The 16,970-nt window shown below is 43.6% G+C and overlaps 2 protein-coding genes across 2 annotated transcripts; one reads left to right on the top strand and one right to left on the bottom strand.

The window, feature by feature from the left end:
- Positions 1-311: 311 nt before the first annotated feature.
- On the top strand, positions 312-9,837 carry LOC308612063 (dual specificity tyrosine-phosphorylation-regulated kinase 3-like; the record flags this gene model as incomplete). Its single annotated transcript, XM_081224293.1, has 3 exons — positions 312-655; positions 2,526-2,634; positions 8,263-9,837. The coding sequence occupies exons 1-3, from the start codon at positions 579-581 to the stop codon at positions 9,835-9,837; spliced, it is 1,761 nt and encodes a 586-aa protein (XP_081080419.1). The 5' UTR covers positions 312-578.
- LOC308612062 (eukaryotic translation initiation factor 2D-like) lies at positions 9,758-16,744 on the bottom strand. Its single transcript, XM_081224292.1, has 5 exons — positions 16,455-16,744; positions 13,769-13,876; positions 11,679-11,932; positions 11,066-11,183; positions 9,758-9,893 (listed from the first exon to the last, which is right to left on the bottom strand). The coding sequence occupies exons 1-5, from the start codon at positions 16,562-16,564 to the stop codon at positions 9,881-9,883; spliced, it is 603 nt and encodes a 200-aa protein (XP_081080418.1). The 5' UTR covers positions 16,565-16,744; the 3' UTR covers positions 9,758-9,880.
- Positions 16,745-16,970: the final 226 nt, after the last annotated feature.

Genomic DNA, 16,970 nt, shown 5'->3' on the forward strand with positions numbered 1-16,970 from the left:
CATGTCTTTCGTTCTTATTTTATTCATATTCAAGGGAGGTTTTAGAACTCTAGGCTGCAACTTGCTAAGAGATAGCTAGCTGACCGTGAGGTGCCGGCTGCCACTTCTGAGGCAGAAATCGGGGGCTGCTATTTCACAAACCCCCGTCAGGGCCCTTCTACCTCCCCAGCCGCGGCCCTCAGGCCTCGGCCAGCGACCAGAAAACCTCAGGCGGCGGGTTCCCAGCCTCCCGCCTCCCACCTTCCGGGGCCAGCGAGAGCTTCCGAGACACGCGCCGCTCAGTGGGGAGTGGCCTCGGCCCCGCCCCTGTGCGTGGCCACATTGTTGCGCCGAGGCGTTTCAAGGGGCGTACCGCGGTTGCTAGGCGACCACACCACTCCCCTTCCCGCCCCTGCTGCTCCTCTGGCAGTTGTCGACCCCAGCCAGTCCCGAGCGGACGCGCTGGGAGCTGCACTGTGTGGAAGAGAGGTACCGAGGAAACGTCGCGGCCCGGGAGGCAGCCGCCCCAGCTCAGGTGGACGCTGCTCGCCTGACCGTCCAAACGCCGCCCCTCCCTCCGGGGGGTCCGGAGCTAACGGATGGGAGGCACAGCTCGCGGGTCCGGGCGGAAAGATGCGGGGCCGCCAGGAGACGGACTGCCGCCCCAGCCGCGGAGGTAACGGCGCCGGGGGATAACGCGCTGGGGCTCCCGAAGGAGCCGCTGCAGCTGGCAGGCGAGGTCGGGGGGCGTGGATGGACTGCGCTGGAGGTTGAGCGAGCCCCCAAGCAGTAAGGACGAGGGAAGGGGTCTGACTCCCTCTCCGGGACTGGCCCACCCTCTTCCTCTCCATCAGCTCCCCTGCCCCCAGCCCAGCGCGGGAGTGGGCTAGAAAGGAGTTAGGCAAAGAAGAATTCCCACCCTGGGGATTATTTCTCAAGTCCTACATCGGGGGTATATGGTAGGAACTCTGAGAAGCTGGGATTTTTTTGGTGGGGCTTTTTAGCAAACTGGGGGAGACAGGGAGCAATCCCTTTTCAAATAAGCCCTGTTGCTCAGAGCAGATAACCAAGGGCTTTGCCGTGAGGGGTGTAGGTGAGGGGCTCTGCCGAGTAGGACTTTTTGTGGATCGTGTTTTGAGAGATTCTCCACCTTTCATAGGATTTTACACCTTGATGGAGAGTAGGGACCACCTGCCCACTTCATTTGCATGGAGACTACCTTTGGGTAATTTCCTTTGGCTATTTATAGGAAATCTTGTAGGTCTTCAGTCTGTCTTTTTCTTTGTAAATGTGGACGTCTGTCCCATTTTGTTTGTTTTATTCGTGCTGTTGGCAAAGAATCAGTCACATCCAGAATTTTTGGTTCTTGTCAATGAAGCAGTTTCCGTTAAAGGTATAATTTTATCAGAATGTAAGCATGTTTTTTAAAAAGAGAACATTCCAAAAATAATTTGTAGTGGGTTTTCTGTTTGGTGTTTGTTTTTGTTTTTTTTTTCTCTTTGTACTCCTATAACACATCGATTAAGAAAACTCTAGAATTTTACAAAACAGTTTTTATAAGCCACTAAAATATTCCAGCATAGTTTTAAAGATTAAAAAAAATTCTTCCCTTGCAGCTGGCTCATTATCATTGTATTCATAGTATATCATGTAAAAATGATACAATGAAATGCTGATGTGTGTTACTGGGAAATCCATGTTCTTGGTGGCAGATGAAATACATTATTCAGATCCATCCTGTGGATTAAATAAATCCTCTCCGTCTTTTGTGTTCCCTTACAGCGGTGGAGGGAGGCACAGTGTTAAAGAGCAGAGAAATTATCATTTGGCATTTAGCTTCCACCATCCACCCGAAAATTAAGTGGGTAAAGATGTGAAATCCAGTACGTTTTGTAATTTAGAGAATCCCTATAGTATTTGCTGTAGAATTCACTGTAGTTTTCTACAAGTTAGATAGATGTTAAGTAGGAAAATAAATAAATAAATATAGAGAAAGCCCTAAGAAGGCCTTTTATTTCTTGCTTGTGAGACCCAGAAGTGCATAGACTGGAACTATTCTTCCCTTTACAACATGTGGCCAACGGCTCAGAGAGGAAGGTAGAGTAGCCAGTGGTAGAGCTGAGATTAGAATCCAAGTCTCCGACTTGAAAATACAGTTCTCTGTCTTGTTTGTTTGTTCTGGTTAGCTTTTAGGCTTCAGATTTCAACTAGCCTTCGTTTTCAAGTAGTAAGTTAAATGAGATTCTTTTGATGGTCCCTATTGTTAACAACATTCAGAAAGTAAGACTTATTTTAACAAGTTCAAACTATAAACCTAGAAATGCTGTCCTTTCTTTAAAAATAAAAAAAAGGAGGAAAAGTTGGGTTTCCTCCCTTCCTCTGCCAAATACCCCTGTGGTGTGTATTCAGTGCCAAAATGCAGTGTGGACATTTGTTTGTATTAATTCTTCTTTGTAGCAGATATGAAGCAGTTAAAGGGTGTTTTGGAAATACAAATTTATATACTTCAGTTACTGACAGATTTTATCTGTAATCCTTTCAACTAGATTGGATGATTTTGTCTATGATACTGTCCTAATAGATGAAGCCAAAGGCTCACCCTGTTCAAATGCACTCTGCAATCCTTCTGAACCACCTCTACCCAGAAGACTAAATGTAAGTAAATGAAGTAATTCTTTGAGCTCTAATGGGCCTGGAAAGGAGGAAGTGTTACTTTAAATGGTCAAGGTACAGTTACATGTCACTGGTAACCCAGGCTCTTTTTTATTCACTTTTGGTTTCTCTTGACTTTGAAATAATAATTTCTGTGGTCCAAGTTCAGCTTTTCAGAACGATTTTGATTTGGAGCCCACCTATTCCTTTCAATCACTGGGGTAAATAGGGGATAAAACGACATGCTACTTTTATCTAGATAGTGTTTGTTTGTTTGTTTTTTTGCGGTACGCGGGCCTCTCACTGTTGTGGCCTCTCCCGTTGCGGAGCACAGGCTCCGGACGCGCAGGCTCAGCGGCCATGGCTGACGGGCCCAGCCACTCCGCGGCACGTGGGATCTTCCCGGACCGGGACACGAACCCGTGTCCCCTGCATCGGCAGGCGGACTCTCAACCACTGCGCCACCAGGGAAGCCCTAGATAGTGGTTATTTTTTTTTGATAGAATGATATGTGCAGTATATTATGATGGCTCATTTTAACAAGAACAAGAAACAGAAAATACCTCTGAACTTACAGATCTGCAGATTTTTCCTGCACGGTAGAAATGCAGTCCTAGCTTCTTAGTATGCTTAAGAGAACCATTTTATAGATCATAAATGAAACTTGAGCAATACATTTTGGTTTCGATGCATTTAATCATTTTGGAGCTTGCAGACATTTAGCTTTTGACACCGTTTTATGTTTAAGAGAATAAATTAATTCCCATTCCCTTGGCACTCATAGAGAGGTAGGGAGAGCAGGGTTTCGGACAAGTTCCATGACAGGGAGAATCTATCCTGTGACTTTAAAATTTGCTGCATATATCATCAACGAACAAACTGAATAATTGAGTAGACTAATTTATCAATAATTCTCCCTCCTATTTCTGTTTAAGACCTAAAATTATTTCTATGTAAAGCACTGCTTGCATTTTTCATAGTCCTTCCCAACGCTTTGTCAGCTTTTGCCATTAAAAATCAACCCCTTCACTACTTTCAAGGCTAATAATATTACAAGATACGGGCTACATATATTTGGAAGGCTGGTCACCCTATTTTTAATCTCCTTTCCAAAGTGCAGTAAGTTTCCATTCTCCACAAGCTTATTGTTTTTAATATGTAAAAACCTCTAAGAGCTCCAGAACCACCTATATACTCGTGTGTTGACTATCAGATTTCGTGGTTACTTGCTGACAATTAGCACATCTCTCTGGGAAACTTTTACAGTCCGTCATCATGTGACTTAAAGTCCATTTTAACTTTACTTCAGATTTGGCCAGTGCTGATCACCATATAGTAGGGCAATTAAATTGTATGTTTCAGGATCAAAATGAATTTTTTTACTGTGTGGTATTCAGAGTAACACAGCTTGCAAAACACAAGATTTTAGATTCTAAAACAATGGTGTCTTTGCAAATTTTGCTGAAAAAAGTGCTTTTGACCTCTTAGTAACACTTATAGTTCATTATGCCATGACTCCATTGCGAGACGCTATTGCTCATTTCACAAAGTGCTTTGGCTTCATTGTTTATCCAAGATGCCCTTACATTCTTGTTGGAAACTATAAATCATCTGCTCATAGGCTTTTATTGGGTTAGCTTTGTGTTGCAGAGATTTAGGGTCGAGAACGAGGGAGGGGTGGTGTTTTATATCTGGACGAGAAGGATATTCCTTTTCTGAATTTCTCAACAAGATCTTTAAGACTTGATTAACGCAGTTGAAGATTCTATTTGAAATGTCAAGAGTGCTCCAAATTGATCAGCTCGGTGCTTTGTGACCACCTAGAGGGGTGGGATAGGGAGGATGGGAGACGCAAGAGGGAGGAGATATGGGGACATATGTATATGTATGGCTGATTCGCTTTGTTATAAAGCAGAAACTAACACACCATTGTAAAGCAATTATACTCCAATACAGGGGTGTTAAAAAAAAAAAAAAGAGCGCTCCAAATTAACAATGTACATGAAGCATTCTTAAATGAAACATGATTAATCTGGCATTATTTGTCTCTCTGGATATAATTACATAGTTAAAATATTTGAAGTCGATAGCAGACATTGGTCAGTTCTTGTGATTATAACCCTAGACTAGAAATATATAGTGTTTTGTAACTACTTTAACATGTGTGAAAATTGTAGATTCTCGTAGAACAACGGAAGGAAGATTTTATTTATAGCACAGCAGACTTGATACATAATTGATTCAGACCAGTATTTGAGTTATTACAGGAAAGGAAAGAAAGCTAAGGCGAGAACCCCTCCCTGTGTGGAAAAATTTCTTTCTGGAATTCTTCAGATTCATTGGAGGTTCAAACCTTGACAGTCCACAGGGGACTAGACCTGAAGTGTCTTGTTCTGTTCTGGAAGCCACACTTGCAGAGAGATATAACGTGCAGCCCATAACGTGCTGAGAACGTGAATAGGATATAGTAAGGCAGCCTGACCCAGGCTGTGTGAGGTGGAGGATGTGATGGGGATGATGAGCCTCGAGAAAAAATGGTGAAGGCAGGACAGCCCCTTTTAGGTATCTGAAGGGCTTTAACATGGAAATTTGGACACTCCTGTGTAGTTCCAGAGGGCAAAATAAGACTTAATTTGCAGAGAGAGAGATTTAGGCTCACTTTAAGGAAAAACCATGAGTCAGGAAATCCAAATGACATCCTTAATCTTATTGTAATAGTTCTGTGGAAGTTAAATTTCTGTTCTTATTAACAGTCTGTACCTGAGACCCTCTCTTTACCACAAACAGAAATGAATACCTCCAGAGCCAGCACAGCCTTACATGTAGGTAGAGTAGGTGAAATGCCCAGGGGTGGACCCTGGACCACAAATACCTTTCCTACCAGCTTGTCATTGATGACCGCGGGTCCTAGAGAGTCATTCCCTTGGGTTAAGGCATTGATCTTTTTAAAGGTCAAATATGTCTGGAGAGATAACCCATTAAATTGCATGGCAAGTTGAAAGGAGGTTTTATGTGGGGGAGAAAGTGGGTGAGGTGTTTCCATGCATCCTAAGGGAAGGCTGATTGTGCAGGCCTTCACGGAGCAGAAGGCATAGTTGATGCCAGATGTCTGGTGGAGGGAGTCTGGAACTGCAGAGGAAGGCACCACAGAGAGAAAAGATAAGCTGAAAGGGGAAAGGGAGGGTGTATTGGAGTTTAAACAATATATTGAGAATTTTGCCTAATTGTTACCAGTGTTTTTAACATGTTTTATAGTTTCTGAGGGTCTTTCACATATATTACTAATTATAATTTGATTCACGCAACATCCTGCAAGGAGGTATTATTATCCACATTTTAAAGATAAAGAAATTGAGGCTAAGAAACTGGGCTAAAGGTTAAGCCTACCCTGGGACCTACAGTTTTTGAGCAGTGTAGCCAGGACCCCAACCTAGGCCTTCTGACTTCACATTTCTTCAGAATGTGTCCCCAAGATTTTAGCAGTAAATATTTAGATGCATTTAGGTTAGGTAGTAAAAATTTAAGGAAAACTGGTTTAGATGCATGCAAATATTTGGTTTTGTTATGTAAATCTACCTAAAACCAAATAATTATAATTCCCTAGTTCAGCCAAACCTATCTCCTAATAGATTGTAGTGCCTTGAGGTAACCTGTTTTTTGGCACTTTTATAATTGTGAACAATTAGTGCTCATGTGAATGTTAGATGGATGGATGAGACCTTTTTTTTTCCATCCCTAAAAACAGGAATGGTTATTTGACTTAATTGCTGATAAACAAAATGTTGCATTATATTTACATCTTAGCAAGGTATTTAGGTTCTGTCTGCCAGCCTGTTTTATTTTCTTGACTAGTGATAGTTCTCTATTTTGGTATCAGAGATCTCTCCTGGTCCGTATCTTGCCTCTTTATTTAGAAACTCAATGCCAAAGTATGGCTACCGTTGTACTGGCTGCTTTGCTTTTATGTAAGATGGTGCAGTGCCTCATTTTTGTAACTGTAGTACTATATAAATGTTTAAATTGATTAAATGACCTAAAAGAAGCAGGCAGGAACTAATGTCGTGCTCTTATAACTAAAGTAGGGGCTGTCTAAAGTATGCCAACACTTAATTTTTTTTCATCCCTTTTTTGTTTTTTATATTTACATCTTTTATATTTTTATTTATACAGGTGATGGGTCAGGTGTTGTTTGCTTAGGTTATATTAAAATTCTCTTTTTTAAATGGTTGGCCACTTTGGATCATTACCTTATAATTTGCGTTATATTTTAAGAGATCATAAAGATAGCTCAGAGCTTCTCTGGAATTATCTACCCCTGATCATAGAGGCTCTCAATCATACAGATCGGGGGTAAAGTTCTTCAGGGTCTGTTAAGAAAAACAGTTGTTCTTTGAAGTATCCCAGACTTTTTTTTTTAAACAACAGATTTAGCACTTTTTTTCTTCTTTCCTTCTAGCACATTCTTATATTTTTCTTAGTATTTTTTTTAGCGTCTGGCTTTTTCATTGTCTTTCCCTCCACCGAGTTTCAAAGAATCTTATTTCATTTCAGAGGTATTTAATAAGTAGAGTTTTCTTCTTCTTTCTTTCTTCTTTAATAAGTAGAGTTCCTTGCAGGAAAAGGTGATGCCAAATCAAGTAAAAAGAGTTGTATGCCTTTGTCACGTAGGCGTTTGCTGAGGGAGACTAGTGTATGTGTCTATGAGCAAGGGAAGGACAGAGAAAGGAGACTCTTTGTCTTTAGGAGAGTTTTACAAGAAGCACCCTGGGGCCTTAGATTCTCACTGCTATTCATCAGATACTTAAGGAATTGGCCTTGGTGATCTCAAGAGTTCTCTCTGGATTAGAAATTTTGTGATTCAATGAACTGAGATAGAAAGATGCGATCATTTATTTGGGGACCCAGGAGTAGATGATGAGGCCTTGGTTGATTCCAGGCCAAGGTCAACATTCAGCCCTACTGGAGAATAGTACAGGCACTAGGAGAAGCTGGTACCAGGTTATGTTAATGTTCTGGACCAAGATTCAGAAGACCTGGGGATCACATCCTGCCTCTGTCCCTTTATCATTTACAGAACACTTTAATATGTATTCATTTGCTCCTGGTACATGCCCTTAAGATTTGGGAAGATACTTGAAACAGTTTGTGAACAATATAGGACAGTATATATATAACAAGGGCCAGATTACGTGGCAGACTCGAAAAGCTGCAGCTAAGATGTGAGTGGAGCCATAGTTAGTATGGGCTTGGAGTAGTTCTAAGTGGAAGAGGGAGGACTAGCATTGGGCTTTGAAAGAGCGTAGGATTTGAGTGGATAGGGTGAAAAGATTCTCGGTAGGAAGACATACCAGTTAGAAGGAATCTAGCATGTTTCGGGTATGGTAAGATGACCGTCTTGTTTTGAACAAAGGGAGGCCTATGTAGTGGGGCTGGGGTGGCCACAGCAGTCAGGGAACCTAAGGATTAACATAACACGAGTTTCTAGAGACTCCTGCTTTTCTTATCTCACTTTTGGGCCTTTTAACTACACAACTGGCATGTTTTGTTGTTTTGTTCAGTCAGGGGGACGATTCTTTCGTTCTTCCACCGTTTTTAGTGACTTTAACATAGATTCACTTCTCTTTGCCGTAGATCACCACTGAGCATTTAACAAGAGATCCTACTCAGTGCTTCCTGAATGGAGGTGAGATGAAGGTAGAACAACTATTTCAAGAATCTGGCAACAGAAGATCTGATACTTTTCAGTCAGATGGCATCAACGACTCTGAAAAATGCTCTCCTACAGTTTCTCAGGGTAAAAGTTCAGATCGTTTGAATACAGTAAAATCCAGCAGTTCATCCAAAGCATCCAAAGTGTTGCCTCTGACTCCAGAACAAGCACTGAAGCAGTATAAACACCACCTCACTGCTTACGAGAAGCTGGAAATCATCAATTATCCAGAAATCTACTTTGTGGGTCCAAATGCCAAAAAAAGACATGGAGTTATCGGTGGTCCCAATAATGGGGGTTATGATGATGCAGATGGGGCCTACATTCACGTGCCTCGAGACCATCTAGCTTATCGATATGAGGTGCTGAAAATTATTGGCAAGGGCAGTTTTGGGCAGGTAGCCCGGGTCTATGATCACAAACTTCGACAGTACGTGGCCCTGAAGATGGTACGCAATGAAAAGCACCTCCATCGCCAAGCAGCCGAGGAGATCCGGATTTTGGAGCATCTTAAAAAGCAGGATAAAACCGGTAGCATGAACGTTATTCATATGCTGGAAAGTTTCACGTTCCGGAACCATGTTTGCATGGCCTTTGAGTTACTGAGCGTAGACCTTTATGAGCTCATGAAAAAAAACAAGTTCCAGGGTTTTAGTATCCAGTTGGTTCGCAAGTTTGCTCAATCCATCTTGCAATCCTTGGATGCTCTCCACAGAAACAAGATCATTCACTGTGACCTGAAGCCAGAAAACATTCTCCTGAAACACGATGGGCACAGTGCGACTAAGGTCATTGACTTTGGGTCCAGCTGTTTTGAGTACCGGAAGCTTTACACCTATATCCAGTCTCGGTTCTACAGAGCTCCAGAGATCATCTTAGGAAGCCGCTACAGCACGTCCATTGACATGTGGAGTTTTGGCTGCATCCTTGCAGAACTTTTAACAGGACATCCTCTCTTCCCTGGAGAGGATGAAGGAGACCAGCTGGCCTGTATGATGGAGCTTCTAGGGATGCCACCACCAAAACTCCTGGAGCAATCCAAACGTGCCAAGTACTTTATTAACTCCAGAGGTCTACCTCGCTACTGTTTTGTGACCAGTCGGGCAGATGGGAGGGTTGTGTTTGTGGGCGGTCGTTCACGGAGGGTTAAGAAGCGGGGTCCCCCAGGCAGCAAAGACTGGCGGACAGCACTGAAGGGGTGTGATGATTACCTCTTCATAGACTTTTTGAAAAGGTGTCTTACCTGGGACCCCTCTGCCCGCCTGACCCCAGCTCAAGCACTAAGACACCCTTGGATTAGCAAGTCTGTGCCCAGACCTCTCACCATTGAAAAGGTGTCAGGCAAAAGGGTAGTAAACCCTGCAAATGCTTTCCAGGGCCTGGGTTGCAAGCTGCCTCCAATTGTACGAATAGCCAATAAGCTTAAAGCTAACTTAATGTCAGAAACCAGTGGTGGTATACCTCTGTGCACTGTATTGCCAAAACTGATTAGCTAATGGACAGCTGGTGTGCTCAGAGATGAAATGTAGGTATTTTTAATTATCTTGCAAACCTGAAAATGGAAAAAAAGAAACAACACCAAGCCCATTAATGGATATGTTTTTGGTAGACTAGATATCTTTTTTTAACAAGGCAAAGCATTTTTATATGACTGTAAAAGAACTCTTGAAGGGCTAATTACCTAACCAGCTTGTATTGGCCATCCTGGGATACATAGTAAAAGACTTTTTATAAGTCAGTGCATCTTTTGTTATTATTGTCAGGTGTTCACCAACCTGTGTATTATTCTGTGGGTTTAAATCCTTTTCTCTCAAGGTAGACGATATACCAGAAAGTATATCCTGAACATTCACTTCTAGTCTCCCTCGGCATCTGTTCCAGAGGCTTAATTTGGGACATGGCCGTAGTTATAGATGAGACTGAAAACTAGATCTGCCGCGCACTCCAGACCCCACATGTGTATAGAATGCCTTAAAGAAGCTCACACGTAGAGGAAGAGAATTACATTAAAACCCCTTGTTTAAAAAACAGAGCAAAATTCTCAAAAAGAAAGAAGTTCAGACTTGAGGTGAAAATCAATAAGCAAATCTCCTGACATGATAATATTTACCGGGTGCTTATTAAATGTCAGGTTATTCGATCTTGACAGCAATCTTACAAGTGTTAGAAATCAGGGCTCAGAGAAGCCTGGTAATGGGCTCAAATACACCTTTGCTCCAACACCCTGGGGAGCTGGCTTTTGAGCCCAGATGGCTCAGTCTTCAAAGTCCAGGTTCAACCCACATGTAACACTCCCTCTGCTGGTGGCTGTGTGTGCGGGTCGGGTGGGGGGGTTCACACCGATTCTTCCTGCTGACACAACCTAATCTGGCCCACCTACTCTTCAGAAAGGTGAGGGGACTGAAGCCTCCAGAACAAACAGGCTGCCCCAGGGCCCTTCCGGGGCCGGACATGCTGCCCAATCCGTAAAAGAGCCCAGAATCACCACAGCACAGGCAGTGCTCAAAGCGCCTTGCGCATTTTAACCTTCATTTCCTCGACATCCTTTCACTGGCTAAAACTTAAGTCTTTAAAACTCAGTGTTTGCTAGATCAACCCTCCACTTCGCTCTTTCCACATCATGTCCCTAAAACAATTCCCCCATCAGCCTTGTCCCATCCTACCACCAAAGAGCAGGAGACAGACCCACCGCCCGGCCCCCAGCCCACACCATGCCTTCCATACCAGCAGGAGAACATGTGGCTGCCCAGGAGAGTGCTGGTGAGTAAAGGGAGGTCAGCCTTTTTGACGCGGTACTTCAAAGCACGCAAGAAGCATCTCTGCAACAGTTCGTCCATTTGCTCTGCAAGGAGAAGAACCACATCCTTCCTGAGGGCTGCAGAAGGCCCGCGCAGCACAAGATAACTCCCCGCACGGTGACATCCGTACCTCAACCCTCAGCTCTGAAGGAGCCCATTCCCAGGCACCAAAGCTCCCAGACTCTCTAGAACACTGAGCCTTTACAGAGGTCTGACCCCACAGAGGGGGTCAGGCCACAGAGTCCCACCCAGCCAGGCGCGGATGCTTCTCTGATAGAGAAGTCAGAGCCAGAAGAAAACTAAGAGGGCCGTGTAGCTGGGAACAGTCCAAATAGCAGAGCCGACGGGTATCCAGGGAAACGCGACATATGCGCAAGACTCCCAGGTAAGATGGCAAAGGGCTGTGGCACCACCCTCATCAAAACTAAGGCCTTTCCCCGCCCCTCCTGGAGCCGTGGCGCCGCTCTGGGCGGAAGCAGAGCCCAGCGCTTCAGTCCCCACACTGAGAGGCGAGCGCCCTGCTCCTGCCAGAGCTGTACCTGGAAGGGTCTTGCTGTCCGTGGGCTCTGGGCTCAGGCCCCCGACACTGGGGTCTTCTGTAGCTTCCGACGGGGACTTCTCCCCACACCTCTGCTGAACCTCCCCCTCCTCCTCCTCTCCCGCCAGGGTCAGGCGCCTCATGTCTCCCTGCAAGGTGGTGTCTGCCTGGACAGACCCCTTCTCTTCACTGAGATCTGGGGGATCCAGGGCCAGTGGAGCAATGGATGGTGGAGAGGACTTGTCTCCAGATTGCCTGCAAAAACCTCATGTCAGAAACACTGAGCAGCAGCCACAACACTCCAGCCCCGGTCAGGGGGTCAGCAGGGGTCCAGAGAGAGTAAGACCCACAGGCAGGGGTGTCCAGGAGAGGCCAGAGAACCTGGGTGTGCCTCTCAACTCTGTTTCCAATTCTGGGCCCAGAGAAGTCCCATGCCTCAGTTTCCTCATCTTTGAAATGGGGAGAGTAATTCTTGCCTTCTCCTTAACCCAAGGAATAATAATATTATTAACAGAAATTCACGACAGAGAAAAATTAAAGACAACATAGTTAAAGTGGAGCTCCCCTTCCAAAGTATTCCCTCCATATAAATTAAAAATAAAACCATTTTGAATTAAATAACCAAATGAAGACTGCAAACACATCTGTAGTACCAGGTTGGTGAAATACAAACCCAAGGTTGAGTGTATGGAACAAATTACAAACACCTGGACTGCTCAAGACTGCTCAAGACTGCTTCTGTGTTAAATCAGAATGCAATCTAAAATAGATAAATGACAAGGACCAACTGTATAGCACAGGGAACTATATTCAATACCTTGTAATAACCTTTAATGGAAAAGAATCTGAGAAAGAACATATATGTATATATCTATATCTAGAATCACTAGATATACTAATGGTCACTAGAATCACTTGGCTGTTCACCTGAAACTAACACAACATTGTACATCAACTATACCTCAACTGAAAAAAAAGAATGCAATCTAACCTGCAGAGTAGAGATTACAATGGCTTTATGCCACTAAGCCTTATGAAGACAGGAAAAAAAGGGATGCCACATAGCAGAGCGGTAAAAACAAAAAGCTTTATGTTAACTAAGATTATGCAAGTCAAACAAAGTTTTACTAACAGCCGCAGCAAGGCTTATTAAGTATGGCTACTAGTGAGGCCAGAGCGTATGTTTAGGCTATTCTGATCAGGTAAATACCATAAGTGTTTTCAAAGGGCGGGAGGACGGGAGACTGAGGCAGCCACTGATAAAACAATTTAGACAACAGGACCTTAACTGCCCAGACTAACAGTCAGAAAACAAGGTGCTGGGAGTACGTGAGTAAGCAGCCCTCAGATGCCTGCTGAAACCCACACTGATGAGGCTGTACCTCCAGCAAAGCAGGGCTTGGCCAATACTTGTAAAATAAGTAACTCCAAGACTGACTAAAAACGTAAGGGTAAATCTATACCAACAGGCCACACAACACTTGGCCAGAAGACCAGGTAGACTGCTTTCGAGAAAAGCACTACTTACTATTTTGGTTAAATGACACGAAAATAACCAGAAAATAAACTCACATACAGCTCCAGAGAGCACCCGTCACAGTGAGAAAGTGCAAGTTCCGTAATGAGGAGGAGATCCTAAATGTGGAACTTGAACAACAGGAAAGTCATCAGGTTGTCACCCTGGTGCCTGAGGATCTACTCTGCTTTGATCTGGATTCAGATGTGAGAATTCCCGAGCACTCATCATGGGGTCAGAAAATGCCTAAATGTACACGGCAGAAAAGGCCAGATCGACCAGTGCCATAAAAATAAAGAATATCACTGTACTGAGAGGCAGAGAAGACAATCCCTAAGGCCTTCTTCCAGCCCTAGGATTCTATAATTCACCTAGGAAATCAAGTTCTCTGTAATTTCTTTTCTAAACAGGCCAAAAAAAAATCTTTTCTCCACATTTTGCAAGGAAATTAATGTCTAGGGTCAGCAACTTGACTAAGGACACAGCAGGGATCAAAACTCTCGCTTCTCAATCCAGGCCCTGTGCTCCCTCCGCCCACCCAGCTCCCTATAAAACAGAAAAAGCATGGAACCCACCACAAGTGGTCCTGGTAGGTGTGGAGCACAGAGAAGCCCCTTCCCTTCAGACCTGAGGTCAGCATCTCGGCTGTGGACATGGCAGCAACTCCGATGGCAATGGGGGCTCTGAGAAGGAGGAGGTCAGAGACGAGGGTCAGGGAAAGTCTTCCAGGAGGGCACATGTCAGGACCAGGTTTCTACACATGTGTTCAAAGCACCACGGTTGCAAATCTGAAGCATCTACTTGTATCACAGAGCTAAAACTCGGTGCAGTCTCAATCTTATTCAAATTACCTACACATATGACTTTCAAAAATTCCTTGACCAAATATTCCCTTCTGTGTAAGTAACTCCTCTATTGATGATATCACTGTTATATTCTTATTATGAACCAAACCCAGCCAGGACTCAGAAGGATATTTAAAGTTCCCTTTCTTTAATTTCAAAGATATAAATTATCTCGCCTATCTTAAAAAAGGCATAGCCATCCTATATGGAAATTCAGAAGGGAGGCCATTCATATGCCATAAATTAGGCTGAGGGATGCCAGAGGGAAGAGAGAAGAGAGATACAGTGGTACCAACGAAAGGTTCCTTCTGAGTTGGTTCTTTATAACAGGCCTTGCTCTGTATAACATCTATCTAAGAACTGGATGTGTCCAAAATATCAGAAACAACCACATTTACAATAACTACAAAAAACTTCCAAAGCCCAAATGGGAAATCTCTGTCAGCCCACTGTTACTCAGCAATGCTCACACATTGCCTGTAAGGATCGGTGTCCAGCTGGCTAACAGGAGGGGAATATACAAGCCTGGCAACGTTGCCTGGACCCAAGGGAGACGATTCAAGGGCAGATTTCCCAACACCTGAACTTCAAAAAAAACGTTTGCTAATCCGGTGGCTCCACTTCCTGTGCCCATGGGTCAGTTCCTGCCACAGAATCTTTGAATTTGGCTTCTTTCCCAGTTCCTAAAAGACGGGTCTTTGTCTTCCACCCTTGGAATCGTCAATGGCTCAAGAACTTCGGTCTCGAACCTGTCTTGTAGTTTTAGTAAACTCCCTTGTACCCTCACCCCCTTCCATAAACCACCTAGGATTCATTCCCACATACATTCTAAATGCCAAACTCAGAGGCCAAATACACATTTATGTAGTTTTCTCCGATCTTGGATAGAATACTGGGGGGAAAAAACAATAATTTCACCATTCTTTTCAACTTCAAGTTTTGCTACAGGTAAACAAGGAAGGAAACATTTCTAGGTGCTTGGTTCCCAAAGGTTCAAGGAAAATGGGAGAATATGAGCAACAAAAATAAGATCTTTAAACACTGACCCCTCCCATGCCTCCCATGTTTCCCTCTCAAAGAAGCAATGAGTACAATAATAAGATGTCATTTTTCATTCAGGATGATACAAATGAAAATGACCCATCATATCCAGTGTCGGTGAGCATGTAAGGAAACAGGCTCCATATACCCTGTAGGTAGGAGGGAAAACTGACACAGTATTTTTATAGGGCAACAGAAAATATGCACGATTTTCAGCCAAACAGTTCTGCTTCCTAGTATCTACTTTAGAAAAATATTGGCACTAGTGTCCCTAGAGGCATCAGGAAGATCTTGTTTGTGATAGAGACGAAGTAGAGGCAACCACAATGTCCACTGGAAGAGGACTTTTCCCATCACCCCACAGTGGGTAAAAAGATTCAGCTTATCTGTGCTTGCTGACATGGAACATGTCCCCACTACCTGAAGTGAAAAAGTAATAGGGATAAAGTTTGTTTATTTGTATTTTTAAACATACACACCTCAAACCATACATTTTATATGCACGTGTATATATGCATTGAAGAAGGCTGACAAGGACGTGCATCAGAATGATAATGGTTACTTCGAGGAGAAAAGGATTATGGGGTGAGAGGGTTTTGATTTTTCACAACTGTTCATACCATTACTTCCTAATATATTTTAAAAAAGAGACACTGTGGTGATGGCTGAACAACCCTGTAAATATACTAAAAAAAATCACTGAATCGTACATTTGAAACAGGTGAATTTTATAGTATGAAAACTGTATCTCAATAAATCTATTAAAAATAATTAAAAGATGAGGATGATGATGTGGATGTTCGACAAAAATAATGTTGAAGTCATGCAAGGCAGGAAAGACCAAGAAAATGTCACAGACAGGAGACTAAGAAGACATGACAACTAAATGCAATGTGGTACCCTGGACTGGATTCTTGAACACAAAAAAAGAAAAAAAAGACATCGTGGGAAAACTGGGGAAATATGCATAAAGTCTGTAATAGTGTCAAAAGGACTGTACCAATGTTAATTCCTTAGTGTTGATAACTGTACTGTGGTTATACAAGATGTTATCATTACAGGAAGCTGGGTAAGGAGTATTTCAGGACTCTGTACTATACTTGAAACGCTTCTGTAAATCTAAGAAAAAAATTTTTAAAGGAGAAAAAAAACAAATAAATTTTAAAAAGGAAGAAGCAGCAGGAGGAGCAAATACACTTGGCCCAGATGTATGGACACCCCACAGGCTCACTGCCATTCCCCACTCTCTGATTGCTCAGGAAGAATATGTTTTTTCTTTTAATCCTTTATCCATATGCTGTGAAGTTGTCATTCCCACCCCTCCCAAGTTTTCCCTAAGTTTTTTCCCCATAGGCACAGCTGACTGGCACAGTACCTGTTCCCCACCAAGGCAATGGCACAGAGGTCACCCTTCTGTACCTGAGGCAGACCAGCAGGGGGCACCACTAGCCTTGGCAGCATCAAATCTGCAGGAAACAAAAGCATTGCAACTAACTCCACAGTTTACTTCATCATTTACTCATTTGCTCAACAAACATACATTTGTTAAGCATCAACTACATTATTCATAATGAAAATAAAAAGTGGCAAACTGAGGATCAGACCTTTTCCTTCTGGGAGACTAGTGGTCAAACTGAAGCACCAAGCTGAGGGTCCAGTTCCATGATCTATCTTATTCTGGTTTCCTAAATTCAGTTTATTAATCTAAAGTATAGCATATGGGGCCTCCCTGGTGGCGCAGTGGTTGAGAGTCCGCCTGCCGATGCAGGGGATACGGGTTCGTGCCCCGGTCTGGGAGGATCCCACATGCCGCGGAGCGGCTGGGCCCGTGAGCCATGGCCGCTGGGCCTGCGCGTCCGGAGCCTGTGCTCCGCAACGGGAGAGGCCACAG

This window comes from Mesoplodon bidens (genome assembly GCF_964165515.1).
Source record: "Mesoplodon bidens genome assembly, chromosome: 2".
In the NCBI taxonomy this organism is placed as follows: domain Eukaryota; kingdom Metazoa; phylum Chordata; class Mammalia; order Artiodactyla; family Ziphiidae; genus Mesoplodon; species Mesoplodon bidens.

What these genes read in the sequence shown, in the direction of transcription:
- LOC308612062 (XM_081224292.1), bottom strand. Translation starts at nt 16,564, where the DNA reads ATGCTTTTGTTTCCTGCAGATTTGATGCTGCCAAGGCTAGTGGTGCCC. An exon ending in ACCTACCAGGACCACTTGTG is followed by an intron (nt 11,933 to 13,768) that starts GTGGGTTCCATG and finishes AGGTTTTTGCAG; the next exon opens with GCAATCTGGAGACAAGTCCT. An exon ending in GGACAGCAAGACCCTTCCAG is followed by an intron (nt 11,184 to 11,678) that starts GTACAGCTCTGG and finishes TTCTCCTTGCAG; the next exon opens with AGCAAATGGACGAACTGTTG.